Here is a 24595-nt window from a genome sequence, read left to right on the forward strand (position 1 = left end):
ACTTATGTAAAGTACTAAAGGTCAGTAACTTGAGTACAGTACATCTAAGTAAATCTACTTAGTTACTTTCCACCACTGCATATACAAAAGGAGCAAAAATAGCCGATGTACAAGTTCAATTTTGAGCTCTGTAGATATGTTTGTTATTTTTAGCAATTTTTGCTGCTTAGACTTGGAATTACTGTTATGTAACTGTAACTGTAACTGACATAATAAGGTTTCCACTTGACAGCGACGTTTTGACAAATGATCTATAAGCTAATCTTTTCAATGGTTGACAGCTGAGGCCATGGTGAATTTTTAGTCTGCTCTGAAGAAAGGCTCTGCCGAAACACGCCAGCGCTCGCAAATAGACATGAGCAATTGCATCTGAGCCTCTTTTAATTATGCTTTTTCCATTTACGGTAGTTAATTGGTTTATTAGTTAGCCTTAGTGAATTTGTTTTATGTTCTAATGAAGCTTCCCATAGGTTTGATGTGTCATTTTTTAACGTGTCACAGAGGCGGATTGTGGTCTGGTTTGAGGCAGGACTCTAGAGAAGAAGGGAAGATATAACCTCATTGTCAGCTCTGTAGCAGTGGCCGGCAAACTGTGTTCTTCTGGATCGGACTAGTGAAGAAACACGGGGAAGGTTGCTGGTGTAAGTACCATCCAACCGTTTCTCTAGTTTCTGTGTATATACCGTGTTGCAGACATAGTAGTTACCCATGCTGGCAGCAGTACAGCGGATCTCATTGAAAAGATGGTCACGCTATGTGGATCCGTCCAGGCCCTGATGAATTGGCTTCATGAAAATGTTGCACATTCCAGCCGCTCGGCTTGATAACTGTGTTCCCCATCAGCTGCTCCGTTAAAACGCCACGCCGTGCCAATGCCGACGCCCGACTGACTGCTGCTCATATTAGCGAAACAGAGAGAGAGAGAGAGAGAGAGAGAGAGAAATGGGTAAGAGAGAAGGGGAAGGAGACAAACTGTGAGGGAGATGAAGTGGGACCAAGGTGTGAGAGAGAGAGAGAGAGGGGGGGAGAGAGAGGGAAGTAGAGGGATGGAGAGAGGGGAACAAGAGATTTAGAATGCATGCCTGAAAGGGAAGAGCTAGGGAGCCAAGCAAGGAGGAGCAGGCAGGGCTTACAGTGGGGGTAATGGAGTGCATTGAGTGATAATCACGTTCGGAGGGGAGCCCAGAGGCACCGTCGAATCCGCTGGAGAACAGAGGCAACGATCAAAGACCAACTATCTTTACCCCCTGACCCCTCTCTGTTCTCTCCATCAGTCAGAGAGAGAGAGAGACGAAAGGGAGGGGCGTCTAATGTCGCTGTCTGTGATGTGAACAGGCCCGATGCTTCGACAGGCTTCCATTGATTGTGGAAGCGCCCATAGGATGCTGCCATTGATCGAGGAAGCTGCTGCTGTCTGCTGCTGCCTCTATATAGACCCAGCTGGTCCCCGTCTCTCCCTGTGGAGTCACTTCAATACAGCACTAATTGCACTGACCCTAATGAGTGGGAAATGTCTCTGTTCCCCTTTTATCTCTCTCCTTCTCTGTGTTAACTCTCTCTGTCTCTCTCTGTATCTATCTGTCTGTGTGTCTCTCTCTCTCTCTCTCTCTCTCTGTACTGACTTCTGTCTGTGCAATTAATTTTAAAAAGCCTATAAATGAAATATAAATAAATATTCTTGACCCTTGCTCTCTATAAAAGCACTCAGTGACGCAAGCGCTGCCAGTGAAGTATATAATAATATATATGACCTGATCCTCAGTAAGTGCCTCCTCTCTCACCGTGTGCTGTGATTTTCACACATCATAACATCTTCATGTCAACATTCCATTGGCTGTGAACTGTTTGAGGTTGAAGCTGTCAACCTCAAACCAATTGCAACAGAGGACAGGACAACGAGGCCTTTTCGTGGAGTCATGAGCCATGACGCAGGTAGTTTATGCAGTCACAATGCAGGCAAAGATTGACATAGTCATTGACAGTAGACTATTCCAGGAAACTGGAATAGTCATTCCAGTTTCCTTCTCTTTTGGAAACTACAGCATTCTTAAATGTTTTTTTGTGGCTTTTGCCTTTATTTTATATTTTGTATGGAGGGATAGACAGTATGCTGACAGGAAATGGGGAGAGAGATGGGGGGATGACATGCAGTAAAGGCCATCAGGATCGGGTGTCGAACCCGCGGCACACTACCAGATTACCAGCCAAGGTGCCACGGCCCACTGATGATGGCCACTCCAGCCAAACTCCAAAGAATTGGCATGCCGGTGTGGCTGCCATGCTTCTGGAGTCCCATGCATGTAAAACCCATCACACCAAGTGGCCATAGCCACTTGCCCTACTGTGATAACCATCACATATGTGTGGTGGTCCCCACTGGGATTTCTTAGGACCTTTCACATGTTACTAACAGTTGAAAGAGTTTTTGTTGCAATTTGTTTCAGGTTAAACCCTCTAATGCCTATACTGTAAACCAAGATCAAACACATTCATAGCCGTCAGCCCCCCCCCCCCCGGCGTACCGCGGTGGTAGAAGGGAAGAAGGAAGCCATGGAAGTAAAGTGAAAATATATATGGTTGCTTGCTGTGACGGACGGTACAGAGAAACTGCTGAAATGGAAGGCACCAATCAATCTGTAGACAAGAAGTATAACACTAATCGCTTGGAGGGACTGATGAGTCTGGGAAGCTGCTTTGGTGTTGCTGACGACAAGGAGACAGTAATGAGGAGGCTGGATTTTATGCTCTTCCCCAAACAGACCTTTTAACTAAATCAAACAAATGTTTGGTTGATTTCACTCTTCTGCCGGTGGTGTTAGTATTGCTTGCTTGTGTGCGATCCATGATGTTTGGAGAAATCACACTCGTGTGAAGTGAGGGGAGTGAGGGTCACTGCTTAAAGCAAAACATTTAAAAGTCCATAGACGTGGCTGGCACATGACGTCATGTCTGAAAGCCAGACGTTGGAGACGAGACGGTAGCGCTCCCCTCAAAAGTCACACTTTATGTTTATCATGACTTGGCATGACTTGGCTGCGACATGACGTCACGGGGGGGCTTGCTGATTTTGGGGGGAGCATTTTCAAAGTTTGTCTTTTTCATGCTCCCCTCAAAATCAGCAAGCCCCCAAAAAGTCCATAGACTTGTCGGCCACATGAAAGGGGAAGAGTAATGTTCTTGTTGCTGTTCTATAATAACTTGAGAAAAGCTCTTTACCATCAACATTTGGATCCAAGATGTAGTGGAGTAGAAGTAATTGCAAATACTCAAGTAAAGTACAAATACCTCCACCACTGCAGACATGCATACCAAACTAACTGGTCCCTGTGCACCTGCTCCCTATATTAAAGTGCCATTTCTTTATGCCTTCATAATTCATTCATTCCCTCTAGACAAACTAAACTGCAGTCGCTCTCTGCCATTGGTGTAGTCTACTATGATAAACTGCTAAGTCAGCAGTGATATGTAGGCTATTGCAATATTGATACTTGCATAATTATGTGTGAAAATGGTATATGCATTCACGGAAACGGGTTCACTTGTTTGTTAGTGTGGTACAGTAGAGTCAATGTGTGGTGGTTGATTCCAAAAGGCAGAGCACCTCCAAAATAATGTGAAACAAAAAAAAGTCTTACATTTAATTTATTTCAGTTGGTAATTTATTAAAAAAATACGTATTACAGAGATATTATTACCACTGCCACTCTCTGTGGCTCTAATAATCCCATTGTTGTTTTGCCTGCTGAGGCATCTACATAATGTAATTAGTGCAAGATTATGTAGATGAAATGCAGAAGCCTTATTTCATTATATTCTACAGTAGTTGATCTGGTTACTTACAGTAGCCACTCAGAAGCCATCAAAATAATCAAGTCAATGTCAAAAATGTATGCCTCCTGCATCATTTTAATCTTAAAATGAGAGATACCACCCCTTTTGCAACCAGAGCTTATTTTAATTATGTTTAGGACAAGAAACCTTCCTGGGGTAGTGGGGTTTTTATGTGTGTATATTTTCAACGTTTTTGGCTGGGGACCCCCGCCCCGCCCCTCCCCACCACCAATACAAACTGACTGCAAAAATGAAACCAGATGTAATCATTAAGGAAAGTGTATGTAAACAAATAATTTCCATTTTCCAGCCATTCAGTTGCAAAAAAATAATTATAATTTGGGGACCCCCCCGGGGGGTCACGACCCACGGGTTGAGAACCCCTGCCTTAGACACCTGAGACATATCAAAGCCAACATTTACATCTATTATGAAAAGTTGAAAATGTAAAAATCTTTATTATGATCGATAGATTCTAGACGCTCTTGGTTCTACAGTTTCCAAAATGTGACTATATCCTGTTTTCATCTTCTTGTAATTTCTGCTCTTATTCAGTCTTTCATTTTTTCCCTTTTTCTTTTTTTTGTATGGGTGCCCTTGCCCTGCCCTCCCAAAAGGCATAACCCTGCCTCTTCATCATTCTCCTTTGAAACCCATTGAGTTAACACTTTTAGGCAGTCCACTGCCCTGCACTCCACCTGGTAGAGAGACCTTTTCCTCCATCAAACGTTAAATCCCTACGCTCATGTTCGTCGTGAATCTAAATGAGATCTCTCCTTTTCTCTCATCCCGTTGACCTATCTCTGTGATCGGTCTGTTCCAAGTGTGTGTAATGCATGTCAGTCTTTATATATGCCCAATTTATGCTCCGTTGTACAACAGTGTTGTACAACTGCAACACGAAACCCATTCTGGGCGGGAACCCCGTTTGGTGTTTTAAGCATTATGTTATTATTTAGCTATTGAGAAATAGCAGATCTACAAGCTCATAGCGTGGCACTCATTGCCGCGCTATGAGCTTGTAGATCTGCTATTTTTGAAAAATCGTGAAAATGTGCCGCAAATTTGGAATATATATTCATTCAGAGCGAACATTTTTAACTAAAATTTGCTTCTGCAATCTTTGCTTCTGCGGGAGGTCCCTGGAACAACATATTTTGATATGGGGGTCGGAGGCCAAATACAGATAATTCTGGGGGTTCTTGACATGAAAAAGGTTGAGCACCACTGAATATTTTCTTATCGTATTGTTTCTTATTTCTTAATTTCTTCCATGCTGTATTGACGTTGGTACCATAAGATAATAGGCAAACACTGATCAAAATAACAATTATTCTACATTCTCTAATGAAGACTTCTATGTACAATAATTTAACTCTAAAGAAACTAAACCAAATGGACCCGTGCGGGTCCATTTGGTTTAGTTTCCATTTTACACTCTCAAGAGTTAAAGGTCTGTAAGGGTCCATTTGGTTATCAACTCTCCATCATTTAGCTGCAGGGGACCACGTGGGACCCCCTCAAGGACCTATGGCAGGCCCTGGACCACTGGTTGAGAACCCCTGGTCTATACACAAATGTGACATTATGGTCTGTTTTCACCAGGCTGTGTTACTTGTGTGTGTGTTATGATAGAACTGGTGTCCCATTATCAGGTTTTCTCTGAGGTCACGCGGCTGCGTGTCACCTCTCCACATGGGACCATAAATGAGAAATGTGTTCCGTGGCCAAAACAACTCACTTAAAGGCGGAGCATTGTTTTCTCTTCGTTTTTTTTCTTCCTCCCAGCAGGGGAGCGCCACTGTTTGTAACACTCCCTAGCAGAAGAGGGCTGTTTCTGAAAACAGCATTCTACTGTACTTTTATAGGCTACCTCAATGCTTTTTGTTTTTCTATTTCGGCTCACAATAATTCTATTGTCGCATCCCACAGTGGATGAAGTATATTACAGTATGCATGTTGTCATATTGATCCACCCAGAACAGTATTATCATCTATGGCAGACAGTTAACAATGTGTCGATGTAGATCTAGTTGAACTATTTAACGTTTTAAAATAGTAAAAAATGGCAAATAAGTTTAGGGATAAGGGGTGGCGCAAGATGGAGCCCATAGTCTATGAGTCTACGTCTACGTCCCAGTTCCTTTGTTCAACCATACTACTTATATGGAGAATTAACATGAGTGTCTATGTACGAGCAATGTATATATTAATGTGTGTTGGACATGCACAGGGTTAGATAACCTGTGTGTGGGTGGGTGGGACGGACGGACACTAATTTAAACATGTCCATATGATGGAGGACCAAGAGGGTGCATGAGTGTGCGTGAGCTTATGTAAGTTGGCAGTGCTGTTGATTAATTGTACCCCTCCAGGGTATGTGAGTTGATGTAATCCAGCTGTGGGGCTGACCAATCGTGTGTGGCTGTGCGTGCTTGTCTCCCTATGGCTCTCTGCCAGTGAGCTAGTGTACTTTACTTAAATATGTGTAATATTGTATCCAGATACTTAATGTCAATACACAGCAAAAGCAAATTATTTGCTTATTATTGACTGGATTGGCATGCCAAGCTCTTTGTGTGTGTGTGTGTGTGTGTGTGTGTGTGTGTGTGTGTGTGTGTGTGTGTGTGTGTGTGTGAATCCATGTATACATCTGGCTGTGTGTCTACGTGTATCTGCGCTTTGGTGTGCCTTTCTGTGTGTGTCAGTGTGCATGTGCATTGGTGTGTGTGTGTGCATGTGTTTGGGTCACCTACAGTGCACGCATGTTCTGAGTAATGGGTTTCATGTATCCATCGTCTCACACAGCGACGGCCAGAGTGTAGCCATGGCAACGGCAGGTCGGCCCCAGCCATCAGTGGGGCTCGTCGTGAGAACGAGGGACCTGCAAGGGAAACGCTGGAGCTGTTGCTCCCATCTGCCGTGTGTGTGTGTGTGTGTGTGTGTGTGTGGCTGGCCTGACAACAGCACGACAACACTGCCACCTTATGACCTGAAGCAGCAGCAACAACAACACGCATACAGCCTGCACACACATTTACAATTAAGCAAACTTTATCAAGAGCCACTTGCAGAAGGCAAGGCGAACACATACAGTACATCAAACTTATGGAGACAGTGTAGTCACTGTAGTGCCTCAGTGATCTAGGATCATAGGTACGCCAAGAACCTACAGCATAAGTCTACTCTAAACTGTATCATATTTCATATCACAAAATACATCATCTGTGCATTGAAACTACAAACTAGAGGATGCCAATCTGCCATCTGTCTAAATAACATGTTATTCTACATTCTATATTGCACGCACACGCACACAACAGGTGTCCTTTGTACTGAGAGTTCACTTTAGAGCTTAGGACACAAATAGTATGTACCCAAAAGGATGAGAGAAGAGAACAGAGCTCAGATACTAGTGCTGTTAACTACTTTATCCTCCAGGGGTCTATGCTTGGCCCCCTCCTTTTTCCCCCCTGTAGCCTGTATACACTATTTCTCTTTACCAAAACCTAGACAATTTTCAAAGCTCACAACACATCATAACATGATGCGATGTGAGCTTGTAGATCGGCTATTTTTGTTGAATGTTCACGTACAATATTAGGACTTGCCCAAAATAGGGACGGGATGTCAAAAAGGCGGGTCCGTTGGCAGTGATCATCTGGAGATGGTGACGGCAGTCACAGCGGTCTTTCACCATTGACAGAACCAGAAATCCTTGCTACATCCTCAATATAGCAATGATTTCTGGTTCTTTCAATGGTGAAACACTATTGAAATTTGTTTAATGCAAAGATTCATTCAATTATTCTGTGAGAGCCTACAAATCAGTCTTTGCTTCATGTTCGATAGCTTCAGAAGGGAGCTGCCTATTCACAGACGCTAATTAAATTGCCTGAGATCATCTTAATTGCTCCACTTCAGTTATGAGGCCCATTTCCACTTGAGCACTGAATGTCCTATAAACTCTGTTTATGGGGGCGGACATATTTCACCCCATGTATATAATCAAGTTTTAGTTTCAAAATAAAGACGCCATTTGATATATAGTTTAAATAATATGAAGTACATTTACTTAAGTACTGTACTGTAAAAGAAATATATATATATAGTATTTTTACTTTACTTGAGTATTTCCAATGTGACGTCCAATACTTTTACTTCTACCTCTACTCTACTTTTACTATTACATGTATTTGAAAACTTTAGTTACTAATTACTTTGATTATTATTATTACAAAACATACATTAACCATTTAAACCCTATATTTACACATTTTGGCCCATCTACAAGCTCAAAATGCTTCGCTGTGCGAGGCATTGTGAGCTTGTAGATCAGCTATTTTCAGAAGACTTTTATACATTTTGAAACTTGAAATGGGACATTTTGCATAATGAGTACTTGCCAATACTTTGCCTGTACTTTTTACTCGAGTACATTTTGTAAAGTATTTTAAAAAGTGAGTACTTTTGCCACCTCTGAACATTTTAAGAGTTCAGATTAGAAGCAACAAAAATAATACGTGGATTTGATGTGCCGTTGCTGCCATCTGGTGGTTGTCAACATCAGTGCATGTCAAGGTGAACTCAGGACAAGAATAGATCAGAATTGATCTGATGGCCCCTCACATCCGATAGGGGTTAAGGAGAAACAAGTAAGACTCATTGGGTAGGGTTATTGCACTGCCTTTTTAAACATTGTACTCTCCCCTGGCCCTGCAGCAATATCACACATTGCCAAAGGTCAAATATAGGATGTTAATATTATGTGCATATTAATTGGCTTTATAGTTTCGCTGGAAGACATGGAGCTGGGGTGACTTTATTTGCGTTTGGTCAAGCTTGGTACCGCATATCAAGGACCCCCAAATTAACACTAATTATCCCACGGACCCCCCCATTTGAAAACATATGCCAGGGACCCCAATAAGAGAAGATTTTTATGGCTCTAGCAGTGATTCTCAAGTCTCAACCCGTTTAATTTCAAGGACCCCCAGTTTGACATGCATTAGTCTACAGACCCCATTTAAGGGCTTTTCTATATCTGGAACCCCCCAATTTATATTGTAAAACCACTGTTAATTTAATTCTGAGAGTGTACATTTGTATAAGAGTCCATTTGGTTCCAAACTATCATTTAGCCGGGGGACCCCCTGGAACTCCCTCAAGGACACCTGGGGGTCCCCGGACCCCCCTTTGGGAACCACTGCCGTAGGCTATCCATGAATCAGGCATTACTGCAGTGTCGGCTAAAGGAAAACTCGTATAGTCATCATAAGTCTTTAAGTCAACCGCATATTGACCAAACCTCCTCCTGTCTCTTGTGGCCATTCCCTAATATAATTATGCTTAGGAAATGCTCGCAAGAAACATAACAATGTTATTGTTATGGTTTTTAAAGCGCAGCAAACCTGTTAAGCTAATGTGTTTTTGATTCAGTTTTATAGTTTCAATTGCCGGCCGATACCGCCATGGGTTACTGTAGCAAGTGTTGTGATTCGTCCTAAATGGGTCTAAGGTTTCACCTTCTGGCACCATCGTCATCTTCTAAGTGTGCGGAATTCTCTCCTATATCAGTTTGGACTCATCGATGCTTCCAGCATCTTGCAGGCAAAGATTATCCGGGTGGAGCGCTGGTCATCCTCCTGTTACCGTCATGTTTCTGAAAATAATCTCTTAAGCTCTAATGGAGCCCGGGATCAATACAGACGGATCATTTTCCTACATTTCCTTTTTCATATCGCAAACCAACACCGCCACTGGGAAACTGCATTCATCTCAATGCAGCAACATTGAGATGCTCCATTTAAGATACAGTACGTTTTCTTCTGTGAATATAAAGAAGAAGAAGCGCTGCCGTGGTCCGTGTGGTTGTAAAAGCTTTAAACGGGTGCTCAATGGCGAGGGTTCGAAAATGGTACTACAAAAGGAGGTTACAGTCAACTAAAAAGCCTTTGTTTAGATGACATAAGCTCGGCAAAGAGCATAAAAAAAGACAGGCCTATACGCGTTTCGGCTGTTAAGCCTTCGTCAGAGTGCCGTGTTTTCTCATCTACCCGTTTTTGACTAATCTAATTCCCCCCCCAAACCTCTCAGAGCTATGAGTGTGTCATTTAAAGGAGAGTATAGTCTGCAAAATGAGCCGTTAGATTGAAAAAAGACGACGAAATGACCTTTTTAAATTAATTTCTTGTTTAGGCCACAACTTTTAATGGCTGTTCGTTCTGTCAACGTCTTATCTCTTGAATTCTAGAGTTGGCGTCTGTGTTGCGTGAACGTGAAACGTATTCCTATTAAATCCACAGTCCTGAGGCTTTCATAGGGAGTCAAGTCCCCTGTGGGCTGAGGACCATATTTGCCTTACATTATTCAAATAATACATACAAACATACAAATTCAATGAAATATATATTTAAATAACAAATATACAAATAACTGATAATATCCACATATGACCAGTAAGTCCAGTAAGGGCGAGGTCACGTCCACGTATCCGTCTGGGCGACGGCAGGCTGCTGGGTGAGCGCTGGTGGCTTTGGCATGGGAGGGGTCAGATCAACATATGGAATGAATTCTGTACTGGCCATATATGGAGCGTGTCTTGAGTGTACAGGGTTTGATGAGGTCAGATCAACATATGGAATATCAGAACAGGTTATCTCCATATATGGAGATCTAAGGGTGGCAGCGTTGGCAGTGTCTTGAGTGTACAGGGTTTGATGAGGTCTGGCCATATATGGAGCGTGTCTTGAGTGTACAGGGTTTGATGAAGTCAGATCAACATATGGAATGTCAGAACAGGTCAGCTCCATATAGAGAGATCCAAGGGTGCAATGGGGCAATGAGTGTACAGGGTTTGATGAGGGTTGAAAAGTAATGTTCCGAAATCCCGGATAATTGTGTGCCTACTTGGAACAGAAGCATTCCTTGCAGCCGTTCCTGGATAATCTTGTATAGGCACAATATTAATACAGCTGTCTCTCCATTCCTTGTCAGTAGTAGTCTGGACCTACTGTTTGATTCCGCCTTTTCTGCTAACCTCAGTGCTTTGGTTAAGATATCTGAGCAAGCTGGCTTAACAGAGTAGGCTGCACAGAACAACGCTTTAGTCAGAGATCCATCCAGGTACCATTGAAAGAGAATCATTCCCAGCCTGAACAGGTTGAATGAACGACAGGGTAAAGGCAGGTACCGGGAAGGCTCCATGATGCCACAACAGAAGAATGGCTTTGTCATGCAGGCATGCCCATCCAGTTACCACTGACATTTGATTACATAACCACGATGAGGCAAGTCTTTTGAGGAAGGGAGGAGATCGAGCTCATTCCGAACACCAAATTCAGCAGAAATGTTGTGCTTTTTCTTTCCTTCTACACAGCACATTGGCTGCTGCTGATCTCTGACTCTTTGCTCTGCGTCAAAGCTGTGTTTCCTGTAAATGGTGAAACTCTGCCCTAGCCCGGTGACCTGTAGCGTGGGCTCTGAGGGAGTATTCTGTGTCCGGCGGTACTCCTTTTCCCTCCTCCTCCTTCCTTCCTTCCCTGCCTCCTCTTCTACTTCTGAGGTGAATCTGCCCCACAGAGAGAAGGACAGATCCAGATTGAAGATATCCTTCTCTCATTAGAACCACCGCCCCAACAGATGCGAACGGATGGAATTGAGTGATTGTGCAGCTTTTTTTTAAATACTGGCTGATGCAGTCTTGACTTTGCTCTGCAACTCAAATTAACTTTTCATTTTGGTTTTCTATTTTCTTTGACACTTATTTTAAATTGTGTAGCTTGGGATTTCATCCCTATTTCATCCGTCGGTTGAAGTTATCGATGCGTCAATGGATGATTTCCAAATGCATTTTTGGGGGTTTTTGTTTTGCATCAACTGCCACTTCTGAACAAGCATATCCTTACTTTTGCTGTTGAATTATTACATTATCCAGTTGTTTTCTTTAAAGCTGTGCAAGGCTCAGGATCAGCCACTGCTGCGGACTGAGCATTGGACTTGATAACCGACATCACCCACACTATTAGCCTCGTCATCCAGCCGCCGCCACCATGCCTGTCCGGATCATGTGCACCATCTCCTTCGCGGCCGACGACGAGCCCGGCCGGGGACCGGGCTTCGAGGACCACTACAGGCGGGTGAATAAGGGCTATGGCGACGGGGACTCACGGGACTACCGCGAGGGGGGAGACAAGACGGACGGCATCGGTGGCGACGATGAAGATGAGGAGGAGGAGGAGGAGGTCGGCGAAGTGGACGGCATCGCCGCGTTCTTCGACGGATGCTCGCTCCACGGAGCCAACCACATCTTCGCGGAGGACAAGTCGTGCAGCATCCGCCAGGGCTTGTGGGGCATCGTCTTCACGCTGGCCCTCTCCGCCTTCATCATGCAGGTGGCGGACCGTGTGATCTACTACCTGCAGTACGACCACATCACCATGCTGGACGAGCGGGTGGCGGACAACATGACCTTCCCCGCCATCACCATGTGCAACTTCAACACGTTCCGGAAGTCCCAGATCAGCTACAGCGACCTCATCTTCATGGGCCCGCTGCTGGGTTACGAGGACAACATGGCGCCCGGCATCCCGCTGGCCCCGGAGCCCGACCGTCCCCCGGGGTCTCGCTTCAGCCTCGACGAGTTCTTCAACCGCACGCGGCACCGCATCGAGGATATCCTGCTGGAGTGTGAATTCAGGGGCTTGGAGTGTGGCCCCGAGCACTTCAGAGAGGTAGGGGGCATTAGGGAACCTAATGGGTGTAACAAGACCCTTTGTTACTGTTTTTAATAAATCAGTAACAAATAGTACATATGTCATGAAAATTATTCTCCAACAATAGGGCGTCTTCAACTTAAGCAGCGGTGTGCTGTTGTTGGACCGTTGCCATTTCAGAAAATTAAACTAATTTTTATTTCAGACTGAGAAGTTATTCGTTGTGAGTGTGTTGTGCGATAGTTTCTTGTATATTAATTGTTGGAAATGTTTTCTTGATGCTGATGTCTTGGCCAAGAAAGACTCTTGAAAAGGGCTTCCAATCTTAATGGCTAAATGATGGTTGAAAGAAAAACTTTAAATTGTCATTTGAATAGATTAAATTATGTGTAGATTTAATTTGCATATTCTAACCTATACAGTAGATACTACTTGTTTAGTAACAATTTGTGCTACTCTTATAAATTTGACGTGTTTTAAATTAATTTCTAGGGAAATATGGGACGGACAAAATGTTGATTTGTGTGTATCAGGGAATAGCAGAACGCATATATCTGTTCGGAGTTGACAGAACATAGACTGTGCCACTGTTTGTTGTGATAAATTGCTCTAATGCCAGGCTAGCACTTTGAAACTAGATTTAGCTTATACTCTTGAACTTAGTAATCACGTTTTACGTGTCCAAAGTCTAAATTGCAAACCAAAATGCTTGCCCTCATTACTCAGGGCCAATTCAGACACTTATTACGATGACCGCTGTCGTATGTAATCATGTGTTCTTAGTCCCTCTGCCCAGTTAAACAAGGGTTGTTCAAATCGAAGATCAAATGTCATAGATATCTGCTGTTGAGGAAATCATTTGTGTTATTCTCAGAGCAATAGGAGCTGCATGGTTTCTTGATGTCCACAGTAGGCTTGTTTTCTGGTTGCTGCATTCCTTTGAGCATTCACAGCTGAGAGACGCAAGTGGAATACAAATTGCGTTTGTTGTGTCGACAATTAATATCCTACCATCTGTCTATTGATTTCCATGACCTTTGCACAGATATAGACAGGTCTGCACTGACTGCTAAAGGACGTTCAAGAAATGTAAAGTGTAAATGTGTGTAGATATCACACTTCCCATTTTAGACACATATACACAGCATTTATACACAGAAATATCCTCACAATGTAACTTGGTACCATTTGCACGCTCTCAGAGGTCAATTAACACTGAGGATTTGATTGTGTAGGGTAGGCTTAATGTCAACACATGTGTGTATACACGCACAAATGCTAAGGAGCCATTTCCCAATAATTGACAAGGTTTAATTTCCCTGTCTAGTCCCAAAGGAATGAAACTCAGTCTTTGACCATTAACCTGAGCCCCTCTCTATTACAGTCCTCTACTAATGTAATCATCGATTGCTTGCGCTACAAGCGGCAGCTCCTGGACTAGCTGGATGACGGAGTTATATAAATAACACATTGAAGGAACAGAGCTCAAGTTAAAGAACAGACATCAGGTCTACTCAGAATTGTATTTAATTAGCATACTTGTACCATAGTTGTCGGTCTCCACTGCCGGCATACTTGAACATTCAAAGGATGTTTTAAGATATTAAGGCCTAAAGATATACTGGCAGCTTGGCATTCATGCGTAATGGGTTCGTTTGGCAGCCATGCATGCACTGATAACAACATTATGATGTGATATTTGTTGGTGGCTGTTTATAATATGAGACTGATAATGGCCTGTTGGTATCAGGGGCATAGAGGGAGGGAAGAGCTATTTGATTGTTTTATTTATCTCTCATTCTTTGTGGTCTCGCTCTCTCTCCATCTCTATTTCAACTCTCTCTTTCTTCGTATCACGTATTTGTGTGCCCTTGTCTATCCTCCTGTGCGTGTCTCAGTGTTCATTTCGTTGATTAAGACTCGAAGACTAAAAGACTAAGATTTTGTTATTTCCTCGACTAAGACAAGACTTCAGAATTCACACGTGTGTGTGTGTGTGTGTGTGTGTGTGTGTGTGTGTGTGTGTGTGTGTGTGTGTGTGTGTGTGTGTGTGTGTGTGTGTGTGTGCGCGCGCGCGCGCAGGCACATTTGCAAATGATGTTTCGTGCTCGTTCAATATAGCTGGGCTTTGGTTAATGCCCTGCGGACAAGGTATTAAGGCTCCGGTTACAGAGTTTTTCTCAGTCCTGGGGCAGCAGCAGAATGTGAGCCCCCCTCAGAGCAGCGAGCCAAACCCCCTGGCTTCCTGCTCCCCTCCCCTCCCTCGGCCCGTTAGACGGCTTGCCTTTCCATCAAACTCAGCATCCACTATCAGAGCCAGGCCGCGCGGCCCGGCGGCTCCGGTTTCGCCCTTCGTCCTGTCTCCTCAAGAGCATGTGTCTGTTTACCCTGCTGGCCCTCAGGCTCTCACAGACACACACACACACACACACACACACACACACACACACACACACACACACACACGCGCAGACGCGCACACACACTCACAGACAGACAGTCAGTCGGAAAGGGAATGCTTTCAAGGGAGAGGAAAATTAAATGCCAGGTCTTGCCGCACACACTGCCCGACAGCGAGGAAGTAAATACTTGCGGTTCAGCACTTCCTTTATGGAGTTGTATCCTCAGGAATTGTATCAGGGTAAAGAGTAATGTCATTATTCCCAAGCCTATTATGGGATGTATTGACGTGGTACGTATACATTATATATGGATGGATATCTACAGATAGACAGACCGATTGATTATAGACGCACGCACGCACAGGCATTTACCTTGCAGTTGAGCTACTTACATAAGTAAGTCATTAATAATGTCAAGGTTTGTAACATATGGTTATTTAATGATTGATTTCAATTGCCGTTGCAAAATGTTGTTTTATTCTTAGTAACATATTCTATATTTTATCCCATAGTGGTGTATTACCCAGTTTGTCAGAAAACAGCTACATCGTATGTACAGTAGTACTGTATGTTTCAAAGAGACCCAGCCCTTTCCCCCCCCCCCACAGAATGGATCACTCTTACAAAAAAAAAGTGTCATAATTATGGAACGAAAAAGGTTCAGGTGTAAAGGAGCAACTTGGACACTCGGGCATGAAGCATGAGTTCAAGTCTGTTGCTCTCCCCATGTCCCCCATATATGGGGACTAGGTTGGTGGAGGGTGTGTAGAGCCCAGGATCACATTAGATGATTGACACAGGGGTGAAAAATGGGTTACAAAATCGTGGGATAAAAAAAACAAAAGTTAAAAAAAACAAAAAGGTTCCAGAGTGCTGTGCTTGTCCTTCAAATGGTTCATTCATTTACAAAATGCTTTGTATCATATTATGACCCCGGAAAGGTTGCATTTGAAACCATTTGGATATATAAAAAGAGGCCATAATACAGTATGAAGCCAGCTACAGAACTTTTGGACCTTTCATTTCAGTTCCAGTTTCATATAGACAGCAGCATTGTCCGTGTGGGTGACCCCCCCCCCCCCCCCATACAGTATCTCCCATCTAGAGGGTCAGATGACAATAAGATGAAAATAGGGTTGACTCTGTGATAAACTGCTTGTCATTACATTGTCTCCGTTTTGAAGATGGCGAGTTTTACCTTTCCTCTAGGACAGTGCTTTTCAACCCTTTTCACATCAAGCAAGGCCCATTCTTTTTTCAGCATTTGAGCCACGGAACCACCATTTGATGACATTTAGCCTCTCAGACCCAAAACTAAAGGATATTTTGTTAGTTGGATAAGATTGTGTCCACAATTCCTGCATGCTGTTGGCAAATGTCAATCAAAATATAAATTATTCTACATTCTCTAATTGTGTAGACGCAGTTGTTTAACAAAAATGTAACTCTTGAGAGCATACAATGATTGTATGGGCTCTATGGGGATCCATTTGGTTACCAGCTCTCTTATCATTTAGCTGGGGACCACCTGGAACCCCCTCAAGGACCACTGTTTGAAAACTACTGCTCTAGGAGGTGACATCACCATATCATAAAATATGAATGCTGCTTGACTGCAAGCTTCCCTGCTGTTAATTCTTTGGCATTTTATTCTCCATTTCCAGTTTAATTTGAATGTGCCCTTTGTGATGCAAAACATAGCCGTATATTGCAAGCAGTGGTGGAAAAGGTCCTAGCATTTCTTCATCAATTACTGCAATGTAGAAGTACGTTTTTAAATGCGTCACTTGTAGATCGGCTATTTTCAAATGGTCGAAATGTATAGGGCTGAAGTGGTTAATGTATGTTATTGTTTTATAATACTAATCAAAATCTAAAAAGTAACTAAAGTTTTCAAATAATTGTAATGGAGTAAAAGTACAATATTTGCCTCTGAAATGTAGTGGAGTAGAAGTAAAAGTACTGCAATTTTGAAATACACCATTAAAGGAAAACTACCTCAAAATTGTACTTATAAGTACTTAAGTAAATGTATTTAGTTACTTTCCACCACATGATTGCAAGCACTGAGCTCGAATCTACTGATGAACCTCTTCCTTTAGTGAGGTTGAAATACTTTCGCTCAAAATGAAAAACATTGCACGGAACTAATATGCCCCAAAATCTATAAATCTCACACTATTAAGGCAACCGGCCGGTTCCACGCGCTGCATGGTGCCATTTTTCACTTGAGCACCTGCCCCTCTAAACGCCTGTGCATACCACTAAAGTAATTATACGCAGACTCGCAGGAGTCTGCGTTTTCCCCTCTCGTAATCTTATTCTAAAAACTGTTTTGGCAGCGAGAACGTTATCGATAAAATAAATGATTTGGATTCCCATCTTATCACTGGGGATGATCAAGTTAATTTCCGCTCTGGCAGATGTTCACCTCCCTCTTACCGATTAAAGTATACCAACTTCTCCCTGTGAACACAAGGGGGCAGTGTTGCAATCCTTTTGGAATCATGGTGGACTCTGGGAGAAGCTCTCTGTCAGAGTTTCCACAGCTGTGAAACCACTCTTTTCTTTTTGTACAAGAGTGGTTTCTACAAAACTGTCGGCCTCTAATGTCCCGGAAATTCCTTTTAATCCCATCTCTAATGATCTCTAATGAGCCCTTTGATTTCCGTTTAAGGATCATAGAGCTGAACGTTTATCCAGCTGAGGCCAGTGGCATTTAGAGGGGGGGGGGGGGGGGGTCTTGATGAAGCAGCACACTTTCTAGGGGTGTGTATGCAGGGACGTGCACACATAGACAACAAAGGGGGCTTCAGCCCCTGCCCTTTTACCCGTCTGTAAAACAACTGCCCTCTCCAGACCACGAATGAATGCAACCTTTACTATGGTGGAAGAAATGCAAATGCCACTCCTTTCCATGCCACGCCGGAAGGCAGCGTCCAGGAGAATGAACTTGGAACGCAGCATTTTACGTTGAACAAATGTGTTTATAAATCCATGTCATACACACACCGCATCTCCGCTAAAGAGTGCTGGGTTGCGCCCCGAAAATAGCCGATCTACAAGCTCTCGACGTTGTGAGCTTGTAGATCCGCTATTTTTGTCCAAAAGTGCCCTCTTACGGACCCCGCCCCTCTAACACTCTCTGCGTGTCCCTGTGTGTATGTATGAGCTGCTAGCCCTTTCCCTGTCCCTGTGTGTATGTATGAGCTGCTAGCCCTTTCCCTGTCCCTGTGTGTATGTATGAGCTGCTAGCCCTTTCCCTGTCCCTGTGTGTATGTATGAGCTGCTAGCCCTTTCCCTGTCCCTGTGTGTATGTATGAGCTGCTAGCCCTTTCCCGGCGACTTCACAGTGGATACTATAGAAATTCAAATCAAGATTCAAGAGGGCTTTATTTGTTTTACTAGTTTGGCAAAATGCTAAATGTTGTTAATTGTTAATAAATATAAACCATTTGGCATTAATATAGGCCTATATTACATTGTAAAAGGTATATAGACACGTTTAGTAGCAATGGGAAAATGTGCAGAAAGATGGGGACATTTGTATCTGTATATACGGTAGATGCATATGATATTACAGTAATTGCAGGTACGTATGCACGTACTGTATGCATTGATAGTAGATACCCAGTATACACTAGTATAACATTAGTGATCACCAACTACAAGGGGATATTTATTGCAAATGAAATGGAACACATTTAGTTTTGTCCGATTCAGCCTAATGAACTACAATAAAATAAGAAACGAGCCTTGAGGCCATATGCAGGGCTTTGCCTTTGAGAGTGAGACACCTCGGACACGTTTCATTCTGCATCGTCACAAACACAGTCCGCTACTCGGGGGTTTGTTTGTTTGTCCTTATCAGTGACCGTGGAGAGAGACAGGAAACACAGAGAGGGTGGGGGTTTGGGGATGATATTCAGCAAATGGTCCGGTGGACCGGTAATGGAACTAGGGCACTCGCCGACCAGGGGACCAGGGGACCAGGGACCGATCAGGGGATCAGGGACTTGCATCCATGTGGTACTGTATGTGTGCCCTAACCACCTGGCTATTGGGCTGCTCAATAATCCTTTGTGCCCACAGGACTCGCAGATCCTATAGATAGATATAGCTATTCTCCCCTCTTTCTCTCTCTCTCTCTCTCTCTCTCTCTCTCTCTCTCTCTCTCTCTCTCTCTCTCTCTCTCTCTCTCTCGCACGCACGCACGCACGCATGCACGCACGAGAGGGAGGGAGAGGGAGATAGTATCTCTCTCTCTCTGTTTATCTCTCTTTTCTCTTTCTGTTATCTCTTTCTCTTTTTTTCTTCTCCCCCACTTTCTCTCTGAATCTTCAGATAACCCTACTGTCTCTCTCTGCATATGAGTGCACTCTGTGTGTCAGAGTCGGGGTAGCCTCAGAAACCCAGGCGTTTTTTATTTAGTCAGGGTGACCCAGACCTAACATAGAACAACAGAGGTCTGTCTCTCTCCCTGATGATGAATCGTCGTTTTAACGAAACACCCTTTTTTTAATCAAAGCACTCATCATTCCTAGTCTGCGAGAGAGAGAGAGAGCCGTCAGTGTCTGTCTAGATGTTCTGCACCCTGCATCCTGAAACCCCAGACTGATTTATAGTACTTGGTATACTATGCCGCATCGCAACACGTGGGGCTTGTAGATCTGCTATTTTCTGCTATGACCTGCAACTAAGGATAAACCAGGTCTTACCAACATTGTGTACAGTACAGTATGTCGTGAGTTTTCTTCAATGCCCATCCGTCCTTACATCATCACGCAACGTACTAATGAGTCATTTGAGTGGCAGAGAATGAAGGGGTATAGGGCATTCGTTTCATTCGTGCAGTGAGATTAATGGTGCCTAACAATGTGAGAATGAGGGATAATCCAGCCGTGTTGCAGCAATTATATATGAATAAGACATATGACAAGTGTCTGATGTGGGGCCCAGTAGCCACTTATCTGCAGCTAATTAGGCTGAGAACTTGGCCCGTAATGGCTTCTTCTTACACCTCTGCTTTTTTTACCACAGCTGAAATGGAGCAGTTGCCATTTGGCCTCGATTGACTATATGGTTTGCAGAGGGGCTGTTAAGGGGACGGTGTCCGTTTTCGAGAGCGTTTCTCTCGTTATGAGCTGCGTGCGTGTGTGCGTGCGTGCGGCACAGTGGTCATTAGAGATACCAGAATTGTATGTTACATAATCGCCATTCACCTCTGTTTAACAACATAAATAAATAAATAAATATGCATTGCAGTGGCCACAGCAGCACTAATTACACATAAATTCAGACTCGATGTACTGTAGGCCTACTGTAGCAACAAGCACTTTTAGGATGACCATTACTCTGTGGCTTGTACAGTACAGTATACATGTTCTAGCACGTGTGTGTTTGTGCTAGAATATGTCCGTGATGCTGAGGTTGATATACAGTTGCTAGTTCTCTCCTTGTGGCTAGCTGGCAGACCTCCAGAGCTGCATGGTTTCCAAATAGGCCTACAAGACGATTATTGGCTATAGTGACACAACCCATATGACAAGGTTTCAATTGGCTTTAGGTGTCAGCCAGGTCTCTTCTTCCCTAACAATGAATCAATCTCAGTCCGGCTGGCGCTGCATGGTGCAACGAGACACAGTCCACATTATTCACAGTCACTACTAGCTAATTGGCATAGCTAATGCAATTCTTAATGCCAATAACATTTGGCCCTGCGGCCCCTGCCTGGAAGCACACTTTGTGTCAGATTTAACCACTTAAAACCTATTCCATATACGTTGCTGTAGGATGGTGTCACGCGTTGCCAGACTGTTGCCACTTGCAATTTCCAAATGCTTCCATCATACAGTCTGGAGCAACGGAAGCTCTATCATGAGTCAAATATAAAGCGGAAGTGGAGCCTCCTCCCCACTTTCGTTTCGTCTTTACAGTCGCGCACATTTATCCAAATATAAATAAAGATCATCTAAGCATATTATATAGCGTGTTACTTAGCATGCAGAAAAGTAAATTTAAAAAAAAGCTCTAAAGATATTTAAAAATATATTTTTGTGAACGGAAATGGCAGCTTCCTTCCTTCCTCGGATTTCGGGAGGTGTAGTTCCAGACTCTATATAGCATTCGGAGATTGTGGAATAGTTGTCTGGCTCCATACCGCAGCAGTGTCGGTCCGTCCGCCAGTCCAGAAGCAGCAACTGTCGATAACATCCGCGGCAGTGTATCGATAAGACACAGCAATTGCCCCTTGCTGTCCCCTCAACGAGCCAAAAAACGAAAGGCGACCGGGCCTTTTCAGTAATTGCCCCCAAACTCTGGAATAGTCTCCCACTACAGATCAAATCCAGCTCAACCATCGAAAGTTTCAAATCCTCCCTAAAAACTCACCTTTTCTCCATTGCCTTCAGCTCCTAGTTCTGTGAATGTTTTAAACCTTTTTGTAATTATTAGGCTATTTGTTGTTTCATGTTCCTTAAAATGTTGTAGTATTGCTAAACGTTTATTTAAATTATGTATTTTATGATGTAATTTTTATATGGAAAGCACTCTGTTGTTTTTAAATGTGCTAAATAAATAAAGGTGACTTGACTTGACTTGACTTGACTTGACATGCGTGGCTGGTTAAAACTCATCCGTGGCTCCCGACAATGCGTTGCCGGTTAGAAATCTCCCGTGGCTTCCTTGTGAGGTTTATAGCGTTATGGTTAGGGTTTGGTTTGGGGTATAGGGTGTCAGCATGGCTGGTTAAAACTCACCTGTGGCTTCCCTCAGTTCCCTGTGATTAGGGTTTTAGTCCACTTGTCAGAATGTGAACCCAGGCATGTTGAGTATACCAAGGTATTATGTTAGAAATGTTGAGTATGGGTCCCCAGCATGTAGAAACTGCCGGATGCTAACTTGCATATGTTGAGCAATTTTCATAATTGGCATAAATTATTTTTCGAAAAAAGGCGGAAGTAGACGGTCCTTCTGGGTGCTTCAAAACGCCACTGAGCAACTTCCACTGACATGAATAGCGGAGGGGGCGGAGCTTCGCGCCAGATCAGTCTCTATCCTTTTAATACTCTATGGTGCTGCCCCGTGCTCGCGGTTATGGTTAGGGTGAGGGTTTGGGGTAGGTAGTCGATGGGACCAATGGATGGGACCAATGGTATGTCGGACCAAAGTATAGTAGCCCTGCAGAAGGGCTCGCGCAGTGCACTCATACTCTTAAGCCTGATCTATGCTACAGGTTGCGATACGAAATGCCGTGAGGCTTGAGCTTGTACATTTACAATCTGTGACATCATTGTACAATGGTGCATAAATTAAGCTTTACACACACACACACACACGCACACGCACACGCACGCACACACTGAACCATTACGCTACACTGTGAACCCAAAATGAAATAATTTATCTGCAAACTGCGCGCAGCTGCTTTTAGACAGACTCTGTGAATTTTTTTGGCAGTGTGCTCTGCTCCTCGGGAGCGGGGGAGGAAGAGGGAGGTGTGTGTGTGTGTGTGTGTGTGTGCGTGTGTGCGTGTGTGCGTGCGTGCGCGCAACCACTGTGCGTGTGTGTGTATGTGCTTGACATCCCTTGATGAAAGTCTCGTCTGGCCAACTGTTTAAGTAGCTGTCATGCATGGGGTGCCTGGTGGCTCAGCCGGTTAGTGCACCGCCACTGGCCATATGCTCCTCCTTGCGAGTTCTTTTTGCTGAATTAAACATAGTAAAAGCAAACTATGTGCCCGGTGTTGCCGTTTCTTTGACTTACGGTATTTCACTGTTGGAGAGGTGCTGATATTTGAAAAACTTGAACATTTGAAAAATAATTGGAAGAGCTGCAGAGCACCCATCGACTTATATACGGCAACCTTCCCTGTGTTTCTTCACTAGTCCGATCCAGAAGAACACAGTTTGCCGGCCACTGCTACAGAGCTGATCATGAGGTTATACTGTATCTCTCCCTTCTTCTCTGGAATCCTGCCTCAAAGCAGACCAGAGGTAGAAACTTCCCTGATGTCATCGCTAGGGACACATGCATCAGTAAGCAGGAACTGGGGATGACAATGAAGGACTGGAAAGACTGCCGTGGCATTGTGAAATCCAAGATTTCGACCGCGGTCGAAAAATTATGATGATGATTTGAAAAAAGAAACCTTTTAGAGAAGCTGCGAAATGGAGGAAACCAAGGTTGTTAATGTTGGCATTTCAGTTTGATATGAATAGTGTGCGTGTGTGGCGTGCGTGCGTTCTAACTTTGTCCTCTTTCAAGGTTCACATTCGCAGATAAATGCTGCTCATGCCTTTTTACAGTGTTCATTTGTAAATGTCAGTCGTATAGCGGGAATGTTTCCTTCTCAAAGTGGCATTCATTCATCTTCCCCTGCACATCAGCGGGTATACAGTATAGGCAGGGGCATGAAGGAGAGCCGTGGGCACCATGGAGAGTGGGTTATAGCGGCATTATGACATTGAGGGGGCAGAAAACAGCCTGGTAGCCTATAGACTCCAATAGAAGAGCCACCATTGGACTGGCCCTATGAAGTGAACAGAGTTGTCGTAACTCTGTCTTACTTACTCTATGGCTTTGGTAAGGCCTATAGCCAGTAGTGGAAAAAGTACTCACATGTTTTACTTAATGTAAGTAAAATAACTAATACTGCAATGTAGACATACTCTTTTACAAGTTAAAGTCAAAGTAGAAAGTTGTCTTTGTGCAGAATGTCTCATTTCGAATGTATACAAATATTTAGAAAATTGCTGATCTACAAGCTCACAATGCATCGCATCGGGACGTATTGTGAACTTGTAGATAGATTTTAATGGCCGAAATGTATTTGGTTGAAGACGGTTAGTGTTTTGTAATAATAATCAAAATCTAACAAAATCTTAACTACATTTTCATAATGAATGTAGTGGATTAAAAGTCCAATATTTGGATCAGAGATGTAGTGGAGTAGAAGTAAAAGTATTGAAGTAAGAAGTTGGAAATGCTCTACAAATACCTCAAACATGTACTTGAGTTTACAGTACTCAAGTAAATGTACTTATTTAATTTACACAACTGGTTATATACGTAGCTATAGGTAGCGACGACCCCCAAATCCTTGTCAAAAAAGTATCCACTTCCTCAAACTTGGGACCAGCTCAGTGGCCTTATAACCTCGCGTCACCAGGCTTTCCACTTCGGAGGAAATCCTTGTCTGTGTTACAAAATTGCTGTTTGACCCACTCTGGAACGAATGATATCGTTACGTCATGTTGTAGTATTGTTTTGTAGTCATCAGGCAGGAACAATCAATCGGAACTTCCTTTTCCCTCAAACCGGAAGAATAACAATAAAAGCTCTCATAGCCTGCAGCTATTATTAAGAAAAATCAGTTTGAGGGAAAAGGAAGTTCCGGATGATTGTTGACTACAAAACAATACTACAACATGACGTAGCGATATCATCCACTCCCGATCGGATCATAAACCCGAAAAGGAATGCTGCCCAGGCTAATGGCCTTGTGGTTAGAGTGTCCACCCTGAGACTGGGAGGTCGGGGGTTCGATACCTGGCCTGGTTATATACCAAAGACTCTAAAAATGGGATCCAGTGCCTCCCTGAGTCCCTGCTTGACACTCAGCATCAAGGGTTGGATTGGGCGTAAGTC

General features: G+C 43.6%; 1 protein-coding gene across 2 annotated transcripts in view; it reads left to right on the top strand.

Moving 5' to 3' along the window:
* asic1b (acid-sensing (proton-gated) ion channel 1b) overlaps positions 1–24595 on the top strand; it is a gene marked incomplete at its 5' end in the record, with an annotated part of 243316 nt that overhangs the window by 160911 nt on the left and 57810 nt on the right. The window contains one exon of one of the 2 annotated variants that reach the window (XM_080786116.1): positions 11883–12563. The exons of the other annotated variant lie outside the window; for it this stretch is intronic. Within the exon in view, the coding sequence (XP_080642242.1) occupies positions 11883–12563 (681 nt within the window). Of the gene's footprint in view, positions 1–11882; positions 12564–24595 lie in introns of those variants that run through there. 2 annotated transcript variants of the gene reach the window in all.

This window comes from Protomyctophum bolini, assembly GCF_963924005.1.
Source record: "Protomyctophum bolini genome assembly, chromosome: 2".
In the NCBI taxonomy this organism is placed as follows: Eukaryota; Metazoa; Chordata; class Actinopteri; order Myctophiformes; family Myctophidae; genus Protomyctophum; species Protomyctophum bolini.